Source organism: Antechinus flavipes, chromosome 6 (assembly GCF_016432865.1).
Source record: "Antechinus flavipes isolate AdamAnt ecotype Samford, QLD, Australia chromosome 6, AdamAnt_v2, whole genome shotgun sequence".
In the NCBI taxonomy this organism is placed as follows: Eukaryota; Metazoa; Chordata; class Mammalia; order Dasyuromorphia; family Dasyuridae; genus Antechinus; species Antechinus flavipes.
In genome coordinates, this window is record NC_067403.1 from 80,691,705 (window position 1) to 80,716,072 (window position 24,368).

The window sequence follows — 24,368 nt, forward strand, 5'->3', positions numbered from 1 at the left end:
CAGGAACTACAAGTTCAGATCCTTTATTGTCTCCTTCAAAATAGCCCCGGTTAGCTTTCTTAGAGGCCTATCTCTCTCCTTGGTTCCCAGAGCTCTTGCTGCTAGTCCTTTGTCTCTTCCAGCTTCAGCCTCTAGCCCTCTCTGAATCCAAAGCCTCTAGCCAGCACAAAGGTGGAAGTTGGAATGAATCTGACTCCTCCTCCCAGAGAGTGGGCTTATGGGCTTCTGACTTTGAATCTCCTAAAGTCTCTAGTGAGCTTGTGAGCTCCTCCTTAAATATGCTCTCTAAAGGTATGAACTCTAATGTGTGAACTCTCTTAAAGTGTGAACTCTAAAGGTGTGAACTAAGTACATAAGCATTGTTTCTATCAATTCCAGTGGCTTAGCACCTTGTTTCAATTCTGGCTCATAACAACATGATCTTGTTGCTGTGCACAATTACTCATTTTACTTAGCATCAGTTCATGTAAGTCTCCTCAGGCCTTTCTGAAAGCAGCCTGCTGATCATTTTTTATAGAACAATAATATTCCATAATATTCATACACCACAATTTATTCAGCCATTCTCCAACTGATGGGCATCCACTCAGTTTCCAGTTTCTTGTCAACAAAGAGGGCTGCCACAAACATTTTTGCACATGTGGGTCCCTTCCCTCCTTTAAGATCTCTTTGGGATATAGGCCCAGTAGAAACATTGCTGGATCAAAGGATATGCACAGTTTGATGGCCCTTTGGGCATAGCTCCACATTGTTTTCCAGAATGGTTGGATCACTTCACAGCTCCACCAACAATGTATTAGTGTCCTAGTTTTCCCACATCCCTTCCAATATTCATCATGTCTTTCCTGTTATCTTAGCCAATCTGAGAGTTGTGTAGTGGTATCTCAGAGTTGTCTTAATTCGCATTTCTCTGATCAATAGTGATTTAAAGAATTTTTGCATAGGAATAGAAACAGTTTTAATTTCTTCATCTGAAAATTGTTCATATCCTTTGACCATTTATCATTTGGGGAATGAGCCCATTGATTTTCAAAGTAAAAGCGAAACTCTCTGTCAGCTCCATTTTCTATTAAGCACCCACTGTTGGGGCTGGAGGTGGAAAATACTTTTTTTTTCCTACTGTGCTCTATTTGATTGTACGCCTCTGCTAAGAAATCCTTGTCCTTTCTTCTTATATCAGTCCAATACAGTGTAATAACTATTAGATTAAGAGTCTTAGAGATGCTGCGATCACTTTTTTATGATTCTCTGACTGAAGTTCAAACCTCCCTTGACTACCTTTGTGATCTTGGCCAAGGCACCACATTGGTCTATAATTTCCTCAAATGTAAAATGAAGAGATTGAATTAGATAATTTCTGAAGTCTCTTCTAGATCTAAATCTAAGATCCTGTGACTAGTGTGGAAATAAAAAGATATTGATCAAACTTTGAAAAAAATTGAATCAAATTAATGCATTCATCCATCCATGTATTCAACAATTTTTTTTCAGTGCCTTCTATACTCATAGCATTATTCTAAGTACTGTGGGAAAGACAAAGAATTATAGGACCAAATCTCTACCTTATAGCTATAAGACCTTATGGCTATAACTAATATTTACATAGTTTAAAGATTAGTACAACTCTTTCCCTCTTCTGTTTTCTCTTCCTCTTTCTCCTCTCCTTTTCCATCTTCTCTTTCTTCTGTTTCCCCTCTCTTCCCCCTTCTCCTCCTCCTTTTTTTCCATCTTCTTTTCTTTTGCTCCCCCCTCTTCCTCCTCTTTTACCTCTTCCTCTTCTTCCTCCTCCTCCTCTTCCTCCTCCTCTTTCTTTTCTCTCTATTTCTCTCATTTGGTCTTCACAGCAATCCTGTGAGGTAGATGCTATTTTAACTTACTTAGATTCTTCTTAAGAAAATTATAGGAATCCAGTGTTCAGGGATTGGATAAGCTTAGCCACCATAGAACATTTGTGTTGAGGAATAGTGGAAGGTAAGGATGAAAAGGTAATTTGGGATCACAGTGCGAAGAGTCCAGAATATCAGGCCCAAGAGTTGGGATTTTGACCTGTATAGGAAGCCAATGAAAATTTTGAATTTGCCCAACCTTGGAATTATTATTATCATACTATTATGAAAATGAATATATTTGAGATTGACCTATTTAGTGACATCATGCTTAATGATATATTAACCAGTAAGCTGAAATATCTATAATAGTGGCATGTTTTCTTCTCAATACTCAGGGTGAAAAAGCCCCCATTTATGCAACTGTGAGAGATCTGAGAGGCAGTCCATTAATTCCTTAAGCCTAAAATGGATTTGGAATTTCAGAGAGAGTTATGAAAGTTGCCTTCCTGAACAAGAATGATGCTGTATTATTCTTGAAAATTTTTTTACATGAAGTAATAAACTTCATTGAGGAACACAGGCTTCATGTGATGATGTTTTGTTATTTTAGCCATTTTTTTTTTTAAATCTATCGTGTGCATTTTTGGCTTCTGGGTAGTGAGGGATAGTATGGGAAGCAGGTATTTTGGCAGTTCTCACCAGTCACACAGAAATGCCCGAGTCCTTGTTCTCATATGCTTGGCTCTGCATTTGAGGAGTGAACTAATGGAGCTTAGAACTGATTTAGCTAAGTTTTAGTAACTGCCAAGTTAAATAATTTTATCTCTGCACCCTGAAGTACATATGTGGGCTATCAATCAGCTAAGAGCTGACTTTTTCTTCCTGAACAGCTGTTCAAAGAGTCTTGACTGATATTCTTTGCTTTTTTCTCCCTCAGGCAACAGGGTTTCAATCACAACCACGGTTTTTTTGAAGAGCTCTTTCTTCTATATCTTTTTTTCTCCTCATCACTTTAATTTCCCCCTGTATTCCTCTCTCTCAACTCTTTCCCAGAGACCAGCCCATATAATAAAAAATATGTCCAAAGTTTAAAAAAAGAAAAAAAGAAGAAAATCAGCAAAAAGAATGCATACATTGAAAAAATCTGAAAATGTATGCAATTTTCCACACCCAAAAGCCTCCCTCCTCTGCAGAGGAGTGGGAAGAAGCATTTTCTCATATCTCTTTGGGCCAAGCTTATTTTTTGTAATTTTGTAACATTCATTTTCAATTGTTTTGTGGTAGTTGGTTTTTTTCCATTTACATTGTTGTAGTCATTGTGTATGAGGTTTTCTTGGCTATGAAGAGCTATCTTAAAGGAGAAGAAAAGAGACTGGAAATAGTTGCATGAGTAGTTCTCTCCCTTCCTTTGTTTTCTTCACTTTCTTTCTTCCCTCCCTTGCTGCTCTTTCCTTCCTTCCCCACTTCCCCACCCCCATACTCACACACACACACACACACACACACACACATATATATATAAAACACCTCTGTGTTAAAAGTAGAAAAGTTGTGTTTCTCTCTAGGGACAAGATTGGGTGTCTTTTAATTGAAGGAGTTATCTTATCCTTCAAGTCATAGAGCTTCCCCTCTAGCCAGGATCCCTTGTGCTTAGTTTATTATATCTGGGTCTTTGTGCTTTCCCTTTGCCAGGAATCTTTTCTCCCTTTCAGTGTCATGTAGTTCCCAGCCATCTTCCAAGGCTCTTTTCAAGCCCTACGTATTTGGAAGTTTTCCTGAATAATACCAATCCAGATTATAATCTTTCCATTCTGGTTATCCACAAAACTTATTGTCCATGTCGTGTATTATGGCTTACCTGGTTACATTTAATTTAGTTCTTTAATAAAAGTTGACATATTTTGTAACTTGTTCCTCTTCCTTTTTCTCCTCCTCTTCTTCCCATTACTGCTACTTTTTCCCCCACTCTGCCTATTTCTCTTCCTATTAGTATTACCCTTACTTCTATTAATGCTTCTTTCTCTTAATACTACTACTTGTGTGTCTATTCCTCCTCCTCTTCCCATATTTCCTCTTCCTTATGAGAAGCTAATAAGAAGCTAAAGTACTTAGACATATTCTAGCTCATTCAACTTAACCCTTTGAGGATTATCAGAACAATTCCATACACTAGGGAGTTGCATTTTTATAGAAGATATTGAAATTTTTCCTTGTTTAGATTTTAACTCTTTTTAAAAAAATCTTTTTATTTTTTCCCCTACATCAAAGAAAGGAGTGATTCAGAGCTATTTTTAAAAAGGTTTCTCTAGGGCATAACTAAATTATAATAATAATTTTGGTATAAACTTCTCTAATTATTCATAATGATATGTTTTGGAATTGAGTACAAGAGGATTTCATAGCAATTGTATCAAGGCAGTTTCCCTCAGAGGTGGTATAAAAAGTGAACATTTTCCTTCTCCTCTCTCTTTGTTATTTTGGGAAATATTTGGGAAATAACACTATTTTGGGAAATAGCACTGGGAAAATGAGCAGCATTAAAGCAGCTCAATCAGTAGAAACCTTTGGTAAGTAATAAATCTTTCTACACATCTATACTACTTTTGATGCCATCATATACCCTAATCTGCTACATTTAACTAGAGTGCATCAATTCTGAGCTTTGGTTTTAAAACATATACTGAGTGAACCAATAAACTATTCAAAATGTATATCTTCTAAGGGGGAAAAAAGTTTCTGATTGTTTTACTTAGTGAAATTAGTGACATTCATTGCTTTGGGGGGCTTGATTTTACTTAATCTCTGATTGCCTATTTTCCTTAGCTGTTCCTCTGTTCTTCTCCTGTTCCTTTTTACTATGAGTGTCACTCAGGCCTCAGCCCTAATTTTGTAACATCCCTCCTTTTTAAATAAGCAAAGTTAAGTTTCTGCTTACCTTCTGCTTCACATATGCCATTTAATGGTCTTCTCTGGAACTCTTTCCCTTTTCCTGACTATCATTGTCCTCTCTTTTTCTAAGCTCTGTTTATACCACCTCTTCTATGACTTTATTCCAGATCTCACACTCAAAACTCTTATATTATATCACCTTCTGTTCCTATATTGTTCTTATCTATAAAATCCCCCTGCCTAATTTTTTTTATTATAGCTTTTTATTGACAAAACATATGCATGGGTAATTTTTCAACATTGTCCTTGCAATCACTTCTGTTCCAGCTTTAACCTTCCTTCCCTCCACCCTGTCCCCTAGATAGCAGGCAGTCTCATATATGTTAAACATGTTAAAGTATGTCTTAAATACAATATATGTGTATATATTTGTATGATTCTCTTGTTGCACAAGAAAAATCTGATTCAGAAAGGTAAAAATAACCTGAGAAGAAAAACAAAAATGCAAGCAATCTACATTCATTTCCCAGTGTTCTTTCTTTGAGTGTAGCTGGTTCTATTCATCATTGATCAGTTAGAACTGAATTGGATCTTCTCATTGCTGAAGATATGCACTTCCATCAGAATTCATCTTCATATAGTATTGTTGTTGAAGTGTATAATGATATCCTGGTTCTGCTCATTTCACTTAAGCATGAGTTCATGTAAGTCTCGCCAGGCCTTTCTGAAATCATCCTGCTGCTCATTTCTTACAGAACTACAATATTCCATAACATTCATATACCACTATTTACTCAACCATTCTACAATTGAAGGGCATCCATTCATTTTCCAGTTTCTAGCCACTACAAAAAAGGCTGCTACATACATTTTTGAACATACAGGTCCCTTTCCTTTCTTTGATATCTCTTTGGGTTATAAGCCCAGTAGTAACACTGCTGGATCAAAGGGTATGCACAGTTTGATAACTTTTTGAGCATAGTTCCAAATCACTCTCCAGAATGGTTGGATCTATTCACAACTCCACCAACAATGCATCAGTGTCCCAATTTTTCCACATCCTCTCTAACATTCGTCATTATCTTTTTTTAGCCAATCTGACAGGTGTGTAGGGGTATCTCAGAGTTGTCTTATGCATTTTTCTGTTCAATAGGGATTTGATTTCTTATAAATTAGAGTCAATTCTTTATATATTTTGGAAATGAGGCCTTTATCAGAACCTTTAATTGTAAAAATGTTTTCCCAGTTATTGCTTCCCTTCTAATCTTGTCTGCATTAGTTTTGTTTGTGCAAAAGCTTTTCAATTTGATATAATCAAATTTTTCACATCTAGTTCTTCTTTGGTCACAAATTCCTTCCTCCTTCACAAGTCTGAGAGGTAAACTATCTTATGTTCTTCTAATTTATTTATAATCTCATTCTTTATACCTATGATCAGAATAAAAAGATGGGCAAGTCATGAGTTTATAGTAATAAGGGTTCCACATCAAGACTTAGAAGTTATGAAAAGATATAGATAAAGGTGTCTAGTATATTAAGTAACTCCTTTCTGGAAGATTCAAGTTAAAACAAGAGCAAGAATACATCAGGTTGTGATAGCCAGCAGGGGTGGACAGATTAGAAGTCTATATACTTTATCTGCAGGTCTACACACTACCCCAAGAGGAAATTTGTAAACCTGCATTCTGGATGCATTAGTGAGAAGTTAACTACCTGAGCACTTATCGTTGGCCTTGGAGCATCAAAGCTTTTCAGAGTAATTACAAAACATATTCTTAAAGGTGTTATAGTTTATTCTGCCTCTTAAATAATATTTCCTTTTTGTCTTGTAAGCTGTCATAAAATAAAACATTCCCACTTTTCTCCTTTTCCCCATCTCCTCCTGCCCTCTGAACAAAGAATTCTCTTACACCCAATCTAATTTGTATTCTTGAGGAAATGTCAGAACAAGAATTGGCTCTACCTATTCCATCCACACCTTGAACCTTGAGTCAGCCCACCTTCTGGTGAAAGGGCTTATCTCCCTTTGCAACCTGGGATCATAGAATTAGAGGCAGCCTAACCTAAATCCTTAAGTTTGCTTTCAACTCCAAAATTAATTTAACATTCTTAAAATTAAAAAAACAGCATTAATCACGAGTTAGAAGAACAGCATTTGCAATGGTATTCAATGCAAGATGTGTTTTTCAAACGCTTGCTGTGTGTAAAACAGTATACTAGAATGAAGAAAGCATAGGGATATAGGGTGGCGAAGTAGGAAAGGGAATGGAGATATACTGTGTGTGTGTGTGTGTGTGTGTGTGTGTGTGTGTGTGTATGATTAGCTTGAACAAGAGTTCACAATGGCTAAAGTCTTCCAGTTTTCATTTCCGTTTTTTTCCTTCTTACCCTACTGTACAGTAATTATTTTCTTCTCCAGGATTCCTCTAGCCTTACACCCTTAGACTCACATAACTAGGTGGTACAATGGATAAATCACTGGATTTGGCATCAGGAAGACCTGAATTCATATCCTGCCTCTGATGTTTATTATGATCGACTTGAGCAAGTTCAAGTTATTTAACTTCTGGTTGCCTTAGTTTCCTCATCTATAAAATGGGGATAAATAGTACCTACATCCAGAGGTTGTTGTAAAAGTTCAAATGAATCTTTTTAAAGTGTTTACAATGCCTAGAACATAGTAGGTACTTAACAAATGCTTATTTCTTTCCTTCCCACCTTCTAGAGTAAAGTTGACATAATCGCATCTGCCTCCTAAGGTTATTGTGAAGATATAATGAGATAATTATAAATTGCTTAGTATAGTGCTTGGCACATAGTAAGCACTATGTAAAATGTTAGCTATCATCATCATCATCATCATCATCATCATTCTTATCATTTGTATCTAAGTACTGAGGATTTGATCAGAACAGGCCCTATTTTAAAGCTTTAGCAAAATTCTCTTTTTTGATCTCCGTTTGACAGATTTTAAAATTTTGGTGGTGGTAATGGAGTTTTTTTGTTTGTTTGTTTTTAGTGACTATGGCCATGTAAAGGAGAAAAAAATCAGAATCATATTTTTTTCTAGAATTATCCTTGTTAGTTTACGATTAGTTTTTCAGCAGTCCTACCATGGACACTAGTCAGGGAAGAACCCCTCCGCCCCCCCAATTTCTATTGAAGAAGATAATAAGCATAATGTTAATTTGTTGTACTTGAGAGAAGATTTTTCCCGATTTAGTGTGGTTTGATTACTAGGTGCTTGCCAAGGCAGGAATGTCACTTAATGGTGGTAGCATTTGAAAAGTGGGGGGGAAAAAAAGAAAAATTTTAAGATATTTCTAAAACTTCCAGAAAATCTAAATCCTAGTATGTAACTTAATGTCATATTTAGTTATTTCTTCTGGGTTCCTGGGACAATGTATTGAATTGTACTTCTGGTTATATAGTAATTTAATGTTGAATATAATATATTTCTTGTTCTTGTCTAAAGCTTTTTATGTAAATTGTTCTAGATGTTTGAGAGTAATTAGCATTTGGTAAAAGGAATGATTATATTCTTATTCAAATAAAATATGTAATCATAATAATAATTACAGAATCAAAAAAGTATGATGGTTTTCTTATGAATCGATAACATTGGATGTATTTTGGGGTGTTTCCCCCAAAAGAATCTGTTTTTTTCTACTTTTGCTTTTTGCTCCCTGTAAGTCAAAACAATTATTAGATTAGATTTGGGACTTGATATTCTAAAGTCAAAATCTTAAATTATCATTGTTAAATCTAAATGGTCAAAGTGTACTTTTACTATAATCCTTGTTAGGTTGATTTGGATATACTTTGGGTATAAATTATGTTATTTTCTCTCTTTCCTTGCCTTGGGGTGGAAGATGGAGAAATTTTATGTAACAAATAAAAGTTGATATAAATACAATAGTTTTAGTTTTAGATGCTATTTTGGCTTATGACAGCAATGTTGGCATATTTCTGCCCTGTATTGTATAAGATAAAAACTCAGTGTTATTTATCATTCGACTTACAATTTACATATTTCTGCTAGATTCTTATAATTACTTAAAATACTTCTTAATGTTTGTTCTTCATTCTTGAAGAGGACCAGGAAATCAGGGAGGCCATGTCATGACATGCAAGCGAATTATATTTAAGTTAGGGAGGGCTGGGCAAGGTCACCTGCCTCACTTTTCCCTCCAGAGCCATAAAGAAGGGAGGCAGTAGCCTTAGTCTGGCCATTCACTTCGAACCTAAGAGTCTGTATTGTTACTTGTGAACTCAATTTGGAGGGAAGGAAATGTTTCTGGTCCTAACCTCATCCCCTTGATCAGGTCTTTGGATCTATTGGAAATTCATGACTCCAACCCAGAAGATTCCCTTCTACTTTCAAAGGATGCTTTAGAACTATGATGCTTACTATTACTTTCTAACATGATATTGTAGAACTTTTTTTTTTAGAAGAGGTTTAGTAACCGTCAGAAAACCTGAAATTGCAACTTTAACCTGCAGCCACCAGGTGGTAGTGGTGATGTCTCAGTCACATGTCCAAACTCTTCAGGCCTATGTACTTTTGCTGAGATTCAGTGTGGATTGTTTGTTTAAGCTCTGGCAAATTTATAGCCATGTATTTCCTGTACTTTATAAAAACATTTTTTTAAACTAAAAATAATCATATTTTACCCTTTATGAATCCTTTAGAACTTAGGAAACAACATTTTTTTGTTTGTTTGTTTTTTGTTTTTTTTTTACCTTGCTTAATGAGAGTAATTTAGAAGAAAAATTAATATCTAATCTATTCTTTTAAAATATCCATATTGATAAACAAACTCAACAGATCCAGCTACATGTGGTAGTTTGTTCAATATGTATATTCCATTTGTCTAATCTTTCTCATTTAGATGTTTAGACCCAGCCCTTCCACACTGCTATAGATTTCACCAAAGGAATGATAGGAGGCCTAGAACAGTTAATAGAATGGCTTAATTCAGTAAATGAACATTTCTTAAATATCTCCTATGTGCCTGGCACTACGCCATGCACTTTGGAGTATGTCATTATAGCACAGTGTCTAAGGCACTGGAATTAGAGCTGGGAAGATCTGGATATGGATCCCTCCAACCCTTCATGCTATGTGACTCTGGGCAAAAGTGTTTAATCCTAATCACCCTCAGGTCCCTCATCTATAAAATGATGATAATAACATTTATCTCAGAGGGTTGTTGTGAGGATCAAATAAGGTAATTATGTGTATAAAGGGCTTCGCTAACCTGAATGCTGCATATAAATAGGAGCTATTTATATCATGACCAGTCATGGAGAATTCTTATTTGTTTTGACTTTACACAAGCTGTGTCACGACATTGATAAAGATAATAATAGCTGACATTTAAAAAGCACTTGTATTTAATCCTCACAATAGCCCTGGGTAGTGGATGCTGTTAGTAATCACATTTTACAGATGGGAACTGAGACTCTCAAAGGTTGAGTTGACATGCTTAGTATCCCACAGAGCTAAGTGGCATTTGAACTGTGCTCTTCCACATCCTGATTCCAAATCCAGCTTCTCCAAAACCTTTGCTGAATAACTTTTTTTTCATTTTCTTTATTTTTCTGCTTTTTTCCCCCTTGAATGCAGTCTAATATGTAAATATTTTTTGCATGATTTCACAGGTATAAAAATTAATAGCACACTGCTTGCCTTCTCACTGGGCAAAAGGGAAGGCAAGAAAATTCAAAATTAAAAAAAATATATTAAATGTATATTTAAAATGTACAAAATTTACAAAACATACATAGTTCCACTTTGCAACTTACACCATCATGGTTTTGATATATTGCAGGTTGGCATAAGAAATTAAATGGGAATTTAGGGGGAATTTTGTGGAAGCCACAGATAGCATGTGAAGGCCACAGATAACAGAACCTATAATCAAATATTTAATCCAAATTGTATAATAAGATAGTGTAAACATCCCATAAAAGAAAAAGAAAAAAAAAGTCAGATTTCTTTGTTATGAGGGGATTTTATGCAGATTTTCCGGATCACAGAGAATACCATGCCCCAAACTCCTATGATGTGGAAGAGATAACTAAATTTGTTTTAAAAAAATAAATAATTTTGCTGGAAATAATTTCTTCCTATTTTACTTCTCATTTGAGGTGAGCCAAATTCTTCTTTCAGCAGTTAACTCATATTCATCATGGATGATACAACTTTTATATATACAAAGGAGAAACATCTGAATGGAGCCTTCAAGATTGCATTTCATTTTTATCAAGCCATGTGCTTTTTAAAAAATCAATAAATGAATCTTAGTGGCATCTTAGAGCACAATGCCCCTTTTGCTTCCTTCGGGGCTAGATGGAATGAAATTAGGAAGACCCAAGTTCAAGTCCACTTACTAGCTATGTGACCCTGAGCAAGTCATTTTATCTGTCTGCCTCAGTTTCTTCATCTGTAAAATGGTCTGGAGAAGGAAATGGCAAACCGCTCCCAGATCTTTGCCAAGAAAAACCTCATGTGGGGTCTCCAAAGGGCAGATGCTCCTGAAAAACAACTAAAATAATAGTAGCACTTGCAGCGAGCTCTACATGGAAAATCATCCACAAAACTGACCCTTTTCTTGCTTGTGGCTTTCCCCAGACACTCTTGCTGCCTGCCATTTTTCGCTTTTCAGTGTACGTTTACCCTATATTTGTGGTGGTTTGCCCACAGCCTCCTCCTTGAGCCTTGTTTGTCTGGCTGGGAGCTTTGTCTCTTTTCCAGGTGGTCCAGGCACCCTGCCTAAGCTGTTGAGCTAATTAAAGGGAAGCCCTTAGTCATCAAGAAAGGGAAAGCTGAAAAGACAAGCTAATGGTCATCATTAGGAACATCAATTATCATACCATGATGTAATAAATGAATGTCCTCAGAGGCACCTAGGGTTGTTTACTCCTACCCTAAATCACTCCAGACACTTGTGCCTTTTCTTAGATCTTTTCTCTGGTTCTTCTGATACCTTCAGGGTTTCCTATCCTATCTTACAGCTATCCACATCCTTATTTTCCTTCAAGATTCAGCCTTGGTTCTTCCTCATCTATCAAGCCTTCCCTTTTCACTCCAGGAGCTACTGTTCCCTCTTTCCTCAGTTTTCCTTGTATTGTACTTGTACTATCCATGTACTATGTATGTCTTCCCAGTAGAATGAAAATTCCAGTTCAAGGCCTCTTGAATCACCAACACCTATTGTAATCACTGGTTTCATAGGTACTTAATAAATTAGTGTTTAATTTCATAATTTACCTCTAGACAAGATCTTCATTTATCCATCCCCTTTTAATTTGCTTTATTATTTTCTAGAAAATCTCTTGGTCAAGATTTTCAAATTTGTCTAAAGGGCAATGGCCTAAATGAAGGCCAAAGAGCCTTTTTTATAGCTTAAAGCATGTAAGCTATATAACAGCTAGTGAGCCCATTCAAAGGCCTTTCTTACTGATGTAGGAATTTAATATTCTTCCAAGTGATTGAGATTGGTTTAAATTTGATCTCTACATAAGATGAACATTAATTGTTTACATTTTTAGTCATTTCATAGAGGGATCTTTTTTTTTTCTCTTTTAAAAATTAAATTTTTTCTTAATTTTTAACATTCACTTTTTAAAAAATGTCAAGTTTGAAACTTCCTTCCTTCCTCCAATCCTTCCCCCATGCATTGAATAGGCAAGATGCATGATATCAATTGTACACGTGAAGTAAAATATTTGTTGCATTTTAGCCGTATTGCAAAAGCTAAAAGAAGCAAAAAATTTAAAGAAATTTTTAAAAGTATGCTTCAATCTGCATTCAGACTTTAATTGAATCTTTCTTAATGAATGGTTTAAAAAAAAAGAAAAACGGTTTACTGAAAGGTTTTAAATCAGAGAAAATAACATGAAAGATCTGTAATTGTGGTACTACATATATAGGTATGGTAGCATATTGAACTTTGGGTAAAGAGGTTTATTTTATTTTTTCTTCATTTGTTTCAGCCATGTCCAACTCTTTGTAATACTACATGAGGTTTTCTTACTGAGGGTCCTGGGAGTGGTTTGCCATTTCTTTCTCCATTCCATACTGGAGAAAGCCTGTTTGAAGCAAACAGGGCTAAGTGATTTATCCAGATGACACAGCTAGTAAGTGCCTGAAGCCAGATTTGAACTCAGGAAGATTCTCCTTCTTAACTCCAGGCCCAGTGCTATCCATGGCACTACCTTCTAATCCTGCCTCTTGTATTAATTATTAACTGGGTGACCAGAATCAAGTCATGTAACCTCCATAAACCTCAGCTTCCTCATCTAAAAAATGAAAGATAATAATCCTTTTAATACCCACCTCACAGGCTTAAATGAGATAATGTATGTACAGCAATTTGCAGACTTTAAAGTTAGCCATTATCATCATTACTCAGCTTACAGAATAAAAAGAATTAATATCATGGTCCACTTTGATCCTCCCACTCCCATTCCTTACACCTTAGTTATATATACCCACATAGGAAAAAAGTGGTGTGTAAAATTTTATATCTTCCAAAATTTTCTACAGTTTAGATTTGATTGTACCAGATCCACATTTGGATGGATACTTTAAATAATTTGTTTATCAGATTTCTTCTCTCTCATTATTCAAATAGCTTTTTATATCTTGTCTCTTTGATGAAGCCTTTCTAGACTAACTGGGAAAGATTAGTTTTCACAGGTCCCATTGTCTTCCCACAAAATTAGTATAGTTATCTTTTTTCTTATCACCTCCCAAAATACAATCCTGTTCGACCCCACATATTTAATACTTAATACTTAAGTTGGTATTTTTATATAAGTATTAGAAGGTTTTGTTCAATTTTTTTCACATTATTTATATGTAATTTGTAAAACCCTGTGCAACAGCATAACCTAACAGGATTGACCTTGGAAGGCCTTGAAATTCAGCTTCAGTGACATGGCATTGTCACATAGTAAGCATTATGTGAATGTCAGCTATTGTTGTTATTATTATTGTTATTATTAGCTGCATGACTTTGTACCAGTCACTTATTTATTCTGAGCCTCCGTTTCCTCATTTGTAAAATGTAAGACTAAGTGACTCTCCTGAGGACCCTACTAGTTCTAAAATATATCATCCTGTTTTCAAGTTATTCTCGCTAAAGCCCAGCATGGCAGGCTGGCAATTCAGTCTGGAAGAGGAAGGGGATGCTTTGAATTGGATGTACTTTCACAAAAGTCTTGAAACAAAAGCCAGTTGTAGTGAGCATTCCCACTCGGGTAAGGATTGGACCGTGTGGTCTCTGAGGTATATCTCAGCTATCCTCAAGTATTTGAAGGATTTTTCCTTAGACCAGGGATTAGGCTTGAAGCTTCTATGCTACAGAGGCAGGGGCAGTAGGTAGAAGTTACAAAAGGACGACAAAAGTACCATATAAGGAAACTTCCTCAGAATTAGAGCTCACCTAAAGTGGTGAGCTAAAACCCAGTTTGTCCCAGGATGAAATGAGAGTTTCTTTTTCCATTGAGATCTTCAAGCAAAGGCTAAATATCCATATATGGGGTTATTCAGCAAGTTTTTATTCAATGCCTATTGTGTAAAAAGCACCTAGCATTCCAAGATATACTTGTACAGGAGAATTTGTTTGTTTATTATAGGGAAAGTTTAGGCTAAATGATGTTCCTTCCAAGTCTTATATTCTGAGATGCCCTTCCAACTTAAGTTTGGGGCAGTTGGTGGTAGTTGTTGTTGTGGGTTATAACACATGAACTTAGCTAGTTTCCATAGCAGAATTCTGGATTGTAAAAGAGAAAGACACCAAAATCTTAGAAAAGGTAAATCTTCTGAAAATCATCTTAAATTCAGAAATTTTAGGATGGTTTTTTTTTTTTTTTTTACTTTTGCTATTCTTTTCCCTTTTACTTCTCCCTCCCAAGATTTTTTCATCTTACTCTCTACATGATATCTTTGTAATCCTTTTGTGTTAGCAAAGTAGTTCAAGACTTCTGGCCTGTACAGTTTGAATCAATCATTTCTCTTTCTTCAGTGAGTAGACCATTAGTTCCTTGAGGCAGTGATTTTCTCTTTAAAATACATTTGGCATTATTTTTTTCAGTCCTGTTTTATCAATTATACAGGTTAATGTCCAATGTACAAGTAAACTACAATGTCCTGGATTTGTAGATCTTCAGATAAAAACATCTATCCCATAGCTAGATTTATTTATCCACATAAAGAACTTGTGGTGGATATAACAAAATTTAGATTGGTTTTATAGCCTTTCCCCTCATTTTATTTTATTGTCTTGTATAGGTATCTCTGACTTTACACAAGTCGCACAGTAGAAAATTTTTATGTACATAGCAATTTAATGAATCACATTTCACATAGATTAAGGAAGCTTATAATTTACAAGTCTCTTACTGTGAATTTCTTTTTAAAGAAAAGAATAATCTTTAATTACTTTCCATTTTAAAATCAGAATTTCATTTCTCAAAGGAAGAACATCACTATATCTTTGTCTAGTTCAGAATTAATCTATCCAGCAGTCTGGTTTTTATAGCATATCCATTCTTCTATCATCCTTGGCTGATTTTGTTACTGCAAGAAAACAGGTTTTAGAAGTTTAGATCATATCATCACAGAAGTTCAGGAGCCATGTTAGCCCTTGTCTTGTGAGGCCTCGATCTGATTTAAGTCCAAAATACTAGCCAGGAACTGTGGCAAAAATTACTTCCAAGAAAAGTGTAGATCCTTCACTGTGATAAGAAAGCTACTTACACGGGAGTCACATATTGTGGCTTTGAGTGGTTGTGGCTTTGTGATCTAAGCAGAATACCAGGAATCAGTCAGTAGTCAGTGAGACCGGATTGTTTCGGTACTTACTGGTACAGGAGCTCCTGAGTGGAAGTCCTCTGTAGCTCTTACATCATGTGAATTACCGAGGGCCTACGGGACAGACCTTGAATACCATGTTCCTCCTTTAAGGCCAGGTTATTTTATTCATTAGTGAGCTTCCTGTTTCGGGGTGCGTCTTTCATTTGTCTTTTCTACTTCCTCAGCAAACTGATTGGTACAAAACCTCTAACAGATGTCATTTATGTAACTGAACTATGAAGCTGAGTCTCAGTTAATTAAGGGTTCATCTTATGATCTTTCTTTAATGAGATAGAAAGGGGTGGGGAGAGTGAAGGATAAGGACAGGGAGAAGGAGAGGGAGAGAGGGAGGGAGAAACAGACAGACAGAGAGGGAGGGAGAGAGGGAGACAGAGATAGAGAGCATAGAGAGTGGTTGAAAAGGAGAAAGAGATGGAATGCATTTATTAAGCACTTACTATGTGTATGACACTTAGGTAGGTGCAGAGTAGGTGCATTAAGAAATGAAACAGTCCCTAAAGTAAAAGAGCTTATGTGCTAATGGGAGGTGGATATGCAAAGATTAGCGTGTATTTGACAATTAGAGAAAGAGGTGCCTTCCTAAGGAGACTGGTGAGTGGTCCCTGAGCTGTGCTCAAGTACTGTAAAAAGCAGAAACCAGAAAGGAGAGAAGCAGTCTTGTACAAAGACACAGAGATGGGTGGATGGAGTGGTACATCTAGGGAACAGCAGGCAAGCCAGTTTTTCCAAATTGGCAAGAACATAGAATCTAGTGAGCCTGATAAGAAAGGCTAAGTTTTCATTTTGTCTTAGAGGTAATAGGGAGACAGGGATGTCTTTAGAGCAAGGGAGTGTGACCTGTCTCCGTGTGTTCTTTAGGAAGATTATTTCTTCTAGATACAGATATAATTTTACATTGAACCATAGTGTTAATCTATAATATTCTTGAATGACAATAAGGACTTCAAGTGAGTCCTTGAGGGAGGATATATTCATGTTCTTTAAGGCCACTTCTAAGGGAAAGTTCCTGTTTTTGCAGGAATCTTGATCTTTTGCTGCAGTCGAAGTCTTAGACCTGTGCTTTGAGTTTGTTGTGGGTCCTAAGCATTCTAGCAGAATTTATCTAACTGCTCCCTCCCTCCTCCTCCTCCTTTCTTTGAGATGATTCCTCTCATAAAGAGGTATAACTGGTTTGGTTATGTCGGCAGGGCATTCCTAATTGGTCTTATTCATGGTGGGGATTAGAATTAATGGCCAGGGAAATGTTAAATGGAAGCTTACAGTGCTTTTTTTTGTTGGACATCAGGAGCAGAGACACATTGTATAGCTCCCTGCTTCTTAAGGATATTACCCTTTATTCTCAGCAGAGAACATTCAGGCCCCTTTCAGTATTCAAATATTGCTAGATCACATGTGCAAAAAAGACAGTTTCCTATGGTCATCAGTGACAAAAAGTTTCCCTTCATCCAATTATTTCCTTTATATTAACACTCATGTGGACTAAGACAAATTGTCTGCTTTTAACCAGGTGTCTACTTCCTAAGCTTCCAATCAGTTTATTGAAAACAACACAACAGAGGTTTTTCACAGGTAAATTTGTTGTAATATTTAGTAAAGTAGCATATATGGAAGGCCAGCCTTAGATTTACTTCCTGCCTCCGGCCCATTCTAGCTTCTGTGACCTAGAGAAAGCCAGTTAACTTCTCAAGTTTGTACAACATTCATTTTAAATTAAAGATAAGTAATTATGGATTATAGATTATGAAAATTATGGATTAGAGAGATGCAGGGACATTAATGAAGAGAATTTTCTTTGCTGAGCTAGATAAAAAAATAGTTACAAAAAAAAAGACAAAAGAGAAGTTTTATAAAATTATTGAGCCCCTTTTAGTATGGGGCTAGGCCCATACTTGTAACGAGTTTATGCTAATGATACTTCATTCATTTCTACATGAAGCTTTTTATCATCTTACTGTACTGAGTGAAATGTTTAGAGTGATCACTGTGGAGATAAAGTACTTAAATAAATAACCTAAGTGATATGTAATAGAATAAAAAAGTTTGGCAGCCAATTTGACCAATTCCGAGTATTGAGCATATAAATATGAAATGTCCTTTACCGTTTGGTTTTTTCTAAGCAGTGAGAACTTCCTTTACTGCTCCTTTCTGAGTACTAGTGAAGTAGCCACACACTCATAGAACTTCAAGTCTCTAGGATGGCTAAAATAGATAATCTAATTTCTAAGCAGCATTGAATCGAGCCCTTATCCCAGTAGCTAAGGTGTTGACATTTATTGAATTTTTGTTATTAAGTCATTTTTCAATCACACCTGACTCTTCACAAATCCATTGGGGTTTTCTTGGCAAAGATACTGGAGTGGTCTGCCATTTTTCTTCTCCCTCTCATTTTACAGATGAGGAAACTGAGGCAAACAGGGGAAAGTGACTGTCACCCAGTAAGTGAGAGTCTGAGGCTGGATTTGACCCAGGAAGATGAGTCCTCCCAATTCTAGGTCCAGCATTCTATCCACTGCTCAACTAGCTGCCTATTTATTGAATACTAGGGTACTGAATATATTTGAACTTCTTTATTTTGTAGTCTACTCCACTTATCAATTTAATCCATACAAAATTATTTTAATAATTACTGCTTTGTAGTATTGCTGAAGATTTGGCACTCATAAACTCCCTTCCTTCCCATTTTTTCCCCTTATTTCTCTTGAGAATCTTGACTTTTTTTCCTCCATATAAATTTTTTTCTACTATAAAGCAATCTCTTGATAGTTTGATTAGTATAACATTGAATAAATCAATTTATGTAGCATTTCCATTATTATTATATTGACCCATCCTACCTGTAAGCAATTAATATTTTTCCAATTATTTCAAGCTGTCTTTATTTTAATAAATAGTTGTTTATGTAGGTAGAAAGGTGGTACAATGTATCCTAGATCTGAAGTTGGAAAGACCTGAGTTCAAATGCAGCCTTAGATGCTTACTAACTCTGAGACCCTGTGAAGCTCAGTTAATCTCTGTGTGCTTCAGTTTCCTCTTCTGGAAAATGGGGATAATAGCACCAACCTCCCAGGGTTGTGAGGATCAAATGAGATGATAATGATAATGATAATCACTTAGCACAGCAGCTGGTATATAGGTAGTGCTATATAGATGTTAGCTATTATTATTGTTGCTGCTGTTGTTGTTATTATATTTAAATAGTCCTTATATGTACCTTGGGAGAAGTTTTAATACATTCTGTAGTATTTGTAAGTGAAATATCTCTTTTTGGTGGGTTTTATCAGTATTCTATAGAAGTGCTGATGACTTGTGGAATGTGATAGAGTACTGTAGTATTGTAAAAAAAAATGAGGAAGTAGATGATTTCCAAAAGACTGACTTGTATGAACTGATGTAAAGCTAAGTGAGCAAAATCAGAGCAATTTATATTTCAACACTAATATTATTTTTTTAAATGAATAATTTTGTAAATTGATAAGGAATGAAATAACCAGAACCAGGAGAACAATTTGTATAACTATTGATATGATACAAATAAAGAATTTTGTAAGCTCTAACTCTTGGAAAAACTTTCATTTAGCCATTTTTTTTTTGTAGTGGCAAAGAACTGGAAATTGCATGGATGTCCATCAGTTGGGGAATGACTGAATAAGTTATGGTATATGAATGTAATGGAATATTATTGTTCTATGAGAAACAATCAGCAGGATGTTTTCAGAAAGTCCTGGAAAGACTTAAATGAAGTCAAGCTAAGTAAAGTGAGCAGAACCAAGAGAACAAGATTATGTGATGATCAACTCTGATGGACATGGCTCTTTTCAACAACAAGATGACTCAAGCCAATTCCAATAGACTTGTGATAGAGAGAGCCATCTGCATCAGAAAGAGGGACTTTGAGAACTGAGTGTGGATCACAACATAGTATTTTCACGGTTTGTTTGGTTGATTGATTTTTTTTTTTTTCCTTTTTGATCTGATTTTTCTTGTGCAGCATAATGAATGTTGAAATATGTTTAGAAGAATTGCATATGTTTATCCTATATTGGATTACTTTCTGTCTAGAGGAAGGGAAAAGAGGGAAGGAAGAGAAAAATATGGAACACAAAGTTATGCAAGGGTAAATGTTGAAAACTATATTTGCATATATTTTGAAAAATAATAATCTATTATTAAGAATAACCTTAATTTTTGCTTCATTTTTCTGTGTGCCTTTGTATTCTTATATAAAGAAAAAACATAGAGAGCAGCACACATTGTTGGTAATAACAATAATAAGATCATACATTTACATTTGTAAAGCACCATATATGTTTTCTTAATTGATCCTCACAACAACCCTATGTTGTGATCCTTATTTTATAGATAAGGAAACTGAGGCAGACAGATTAAGCAACTTGTCACACTGTTAATTAATGTCTGAAGTTGGATTGGAATTCAGGTCCTCACTCCAAGACCAGCACTCTATCCACTAAGTTTGTGAATGCTTGTCTGATGTCGGTGACCACAGTGTGCTGGTCCCAAGTATCAGCTAACTATCTTGAGTGAAGGACTTAGAGAGCTTCTGTAGGCTAAACCAATTCAAGGTGTTTTGGTTTTAGGGTTGTTTGTGTGGGGTGTGTGTGGGGTGTGGGGTGTGTGTGTGTGTGTGATGGTTTTCTATTTTTTAAAGAGGGTATTCCACAGCCCTATCTGACCTGAGACAGGATGGCAGATATATTAGATATATTGGTATTGAATCAGTTATATCATTTTATTAACTGGTTATCCTACTTTGTTAATAGTTGAGATAGAAAGTCGAACTTCATTATTGTGTGATGATTGAAGTGAATGATCGTCCCTAATCCCAGTAAAAACAAATTGAAGAAAGTAAATTTAATCTTTCGAAACCAGAGAGAAAAAGACATAAAATGAAGTTATATTAAAAAAAAAAACTTCTTCCCCCCAAAATCATCAGTTTGTATAAACATCAAATTGAAATAGAACGTCTAAAGTTATTTGAAGAAAACTGCCAAGAAAATACTGAAGACTCAGAGAAAAGACTGAAAGTATATGAGAAGAAAATATTAAAAAATATTTTTAAATTCTTTTCTACTAAAGTCTTTATTTTCTCCTTGGGGCAGAGAAGTAGCCCTGCGTTCGTGAAAACTTAAGCCAGTGAAAACATGTTCTGGCAACCAACAGAATCATAAATTTAGAAGTCTAAAAAAAAAAAGCACTAGATAGCAAGTTCTACTGAGTCATTTTACATATGGGACACTGAGGCTCAGAAAAATGAAGGAATTGTCTAAGATAGTAAGTGGCTATTGGTGGGTCATGTGTTTTTCTATGGACCATCATAGCTAAGCAGTGAGCATCTTATCACAAGCCTGTCCACAAGATAATAGGATCACAAGATCATATAGTCTCATCTCATTTTACTGATAGGGAAACCAAGGTCCATAGAGTGGGGAAGTGATTCCCTCAACATCACACAAATAGGAGGTGGCAGAGCAAAAATTGAAACTCAGCTCTTCTGTTAACATGGTGCTTCTGAATTTTGCAACCACAGCAACTTTTGAATACCATTTTGGATGCCATCGATCTATTGAGACATAAAGGGGTTGTGATCTGAGTTGGTAGAAAGAATATCCATGCTATTAAAATCATAGAACTTTGAAGTAAAATTCAGGAAGCCCCAATGAACCATTCTTTCTCACCTTTTCTTTGTGATAGGAGAATCCATTGCCACCTTTGATTTTATTGGGCACTAAATGCAACAAAATCCTAGTAGATTAATGCTTCATGGTTCATTTGGTAAGTTACCTTTGTTTATGGTTTGTTTTGTTTCTTCCTCCAGTTTTCAGAAGGGAATCAGAAGAAAGAGAATTTACAACAAAGCATCAAGAGAGCTAAAATTGGCCGGCAAGACACAGTAAGTTCCCTCCCATCTTTAATTTTCTTTGACAATAATGCCCTGGTATTGACCAAAGACAAAGAGGATCTTGGAACAAGAACTGCATATTACACCCAGCATGTTTCTGTAATCATGAAGATAGGTTTTAGCTTGGACTAATTCTCTTTGATGTGGTTTTTTATTAATTCCTCATTTCTGAATGCCACCTCCACACCATCCTTTGTGTGCTCATGAGAATTTTAAATGACTTAAAGGAACCTTGCAGTTAAAAAAAAAAAAAAGTTAATTTCTTTGAACTAGTTGTACAGATTTTTTTAAAAATCAGTTTTGCTAAATTTCTCAATCCAGAAAAACATTGAAGAGCAAATTAAAAGCAGATTTTCCCTGGGTGACAGCAATAAAATTCCTGGTAGCCCATGGTTTGGCAGCAACATTTGAGCTTCTCTTCTCATGATAAAAAAGGACCCTGACACTCAATTAATGAGAAAGAAACAATAATAGAACTATACAATTATAGTGTTATATACCTTTCAAAGCATTTTCATACATTCTTATTTGGGTAAACAACACAACCATGAATAGAAATATTCTCTTAAAGATTTCTTTTTGAATTTTATTTTCATGTCCCATCATCCCTTCAATTCTGCCTCATCCTACACAGAGCCCTTCCTCATTGCAAAGAAAAAAATTAAGCAAAAATAGTGTATATCCAGCATCTCATATCCCAAGCCCTATTTCTCTACTCAGAAGAGGAAAGTAGATATATTTCATTATTTATTCTCCAGAACTGAACTAGTTCATTATAGTTCATCAAAAGATAAAATAATTTTGATTACATGAAATTGAAAACCTTTTGCATAAACAAAATCAATGCAATTAGGACAAGGATAGGGAAGCCACCAATTTTGGGAGAAAATATTTGTATAAAATATGTTTGATTAGGACCAAATATTGGAGATATAAAACCAAGGACCATTTCCAATAAGAATATGAACAAAGGATACTCAAACTCATTTATAAACTATACCTGGACATTTAAAAATTGCTGAAATCATTAATAATATACATAAACATAAATATTTATTTATATACATAAAAATAATAGAGGTTCCCTTGCATGCTTAGTGATTTAGCGAAATTAGACAAAAGATGGAATTAGTCAATCTTGAAAAGATTGTGGAAAAATAAATACACTAATATATTGTTCGTGGAGCTCTGCCTTGGTCCAGTTATTCTGAAAAGTGATTTGGAATTGTGAAGAGGACTAAAATATTCATATTCTTTTGAGCCAGTAATCCCATTATTAGGCATAGACCTCTAAAAAGGACAGAGATAGAAAGGCAAAACATATGTTCTAAAATATTTATGGCAGCACTTTTTGAAGTAGCAAAAAACTAGAAATAAAATAACTATCAATTGGGAAAAGGCTAAACAAATTGTGGTATGAGAATGGAAGAGAAAGAAGAAAGGGAAGGAGGAAGAAAAGAAGAGAGGAAACAACAAAGGGAGATAGAAATGAAAGAAGGGAGGGAGGAGAGGACCTTAGAAAATAAAAAAAGTAAGGAAAAAAGAACAGAAAGGAAGGAGAAGGAAGGAATGACGGACAGAAGGGAAGAAGGAAGGAGGAAGAATAGAAGGAAGGAAAGATGGGAATTATTTATTTACTGTGTGCCAGGCATTGTACTATTTGCAGAGAATACAAATACAACTCAAAAAAATATATACAGTGTCTGCTCTCAAAGGTCTTACATTCTAGTGGGGAGTACAACATACAATAAGGAGCTGAAAAGATGCCTCCTAAAGAAGATACGATTTTTAAGACAGAAATAGGCTCAGGAGAAGAATGAAGGAAGACTGGCCTGAATCCCTTCACAATCCAGACAGAACTCACTTGGAATTCCTAGCAAAAGATGGAGCAGACCTTCTGAAGGAAGCAGTGATGCTGTAATGTTCCAGGGCAAGGAATAATGAAATATTAATATGCTGAAATTATGAATATAATAAATAATTAGAAGTATGCAAAGACTCACATGAACTGATGCAGAGCTAAATAACTGGAATCCAGAAATCTACCTACATAATGACTATAACAGTGTAAATGGAAAGAACAATTAGACAAACAAAATATATGTGTAATTTAATGACCAAATTTGAAATCAGGAAGAGAAAATGCATCCTCCCCTCCATTCTTTGCAGAAGTGGGAAACCCCAGATGTGGATTATCACATATGTTTTCAGACTTAATTGATCTGTTAATTAATTCTACTGAACTGATTTTTCTTTTCTTTCTTTGGTTCTTTGTACCATGGGATGTCTGTCAGGGGAGTAAAGGCTATATCTGAAAATGAAGATGATGCCAAAACAAAAAATGTCAATAACATTTTTTTTAAAATTCATTAGAATTTAGTCTCTTTTGAAGTGTTATATTGTGTACTCTCTTGGTTCTACTTCCTTCATTCTGTATCAGATCATAAAAATCTTCTGATATTTCTTTGAATTTCTCATATTGATTTTTTCTTATGATTACCTTCTCCTTTACTCAGTCTCTCCTCCACAGTCTGTCTGACTCTGACTGACTCACTCTTGATCTTAGTGGAGGAGTGGAGGAGACAGGAGAGCCACCAGGACAATGGTCAAAGATAGAATGTCTCATTTTCAGCCCTTCTCAGCCCTTATATACCTTAGTACTTTTTACATCATTACATCATACTGATTATGTGTGAACTAGAGTACCATGGCATTACCATGCTAAGTACTAACTATATGTATACCACAACTATCATCTCCATAATTCTACTGAGTTAATACCTTGTTGTAAGTATCCCACATCTCCTCCCTTGTGAATAGTTTCCCATTTTCTTACCTTGTTGAT

General features: G+C 35.4%; 1 protein-coding gene across 1 annotated transcript in view; it reads left to right on the forward strand.

Annotated features, from left to right (window-relative positions):
• Nucleotides 1-24,368, forward strand: part of MND1 (meiotic nuclear divisions 1) — a 62,244-nt gene that overhangs the window by 35,697 nt on the left and 2,179 nt on the right. Inside the window, exon 5 of the mRNA XM_051964951.1 lies at nucleotides 21,440-21,514. Coding sequence (XP_051820911.1) covers nucleotides 21,440-21,514 — 75 coding nt within the window. The remainder of the gene's footprint in view (nucleotides 1-21,439; nucleotides 21,515-24,368) is intronic.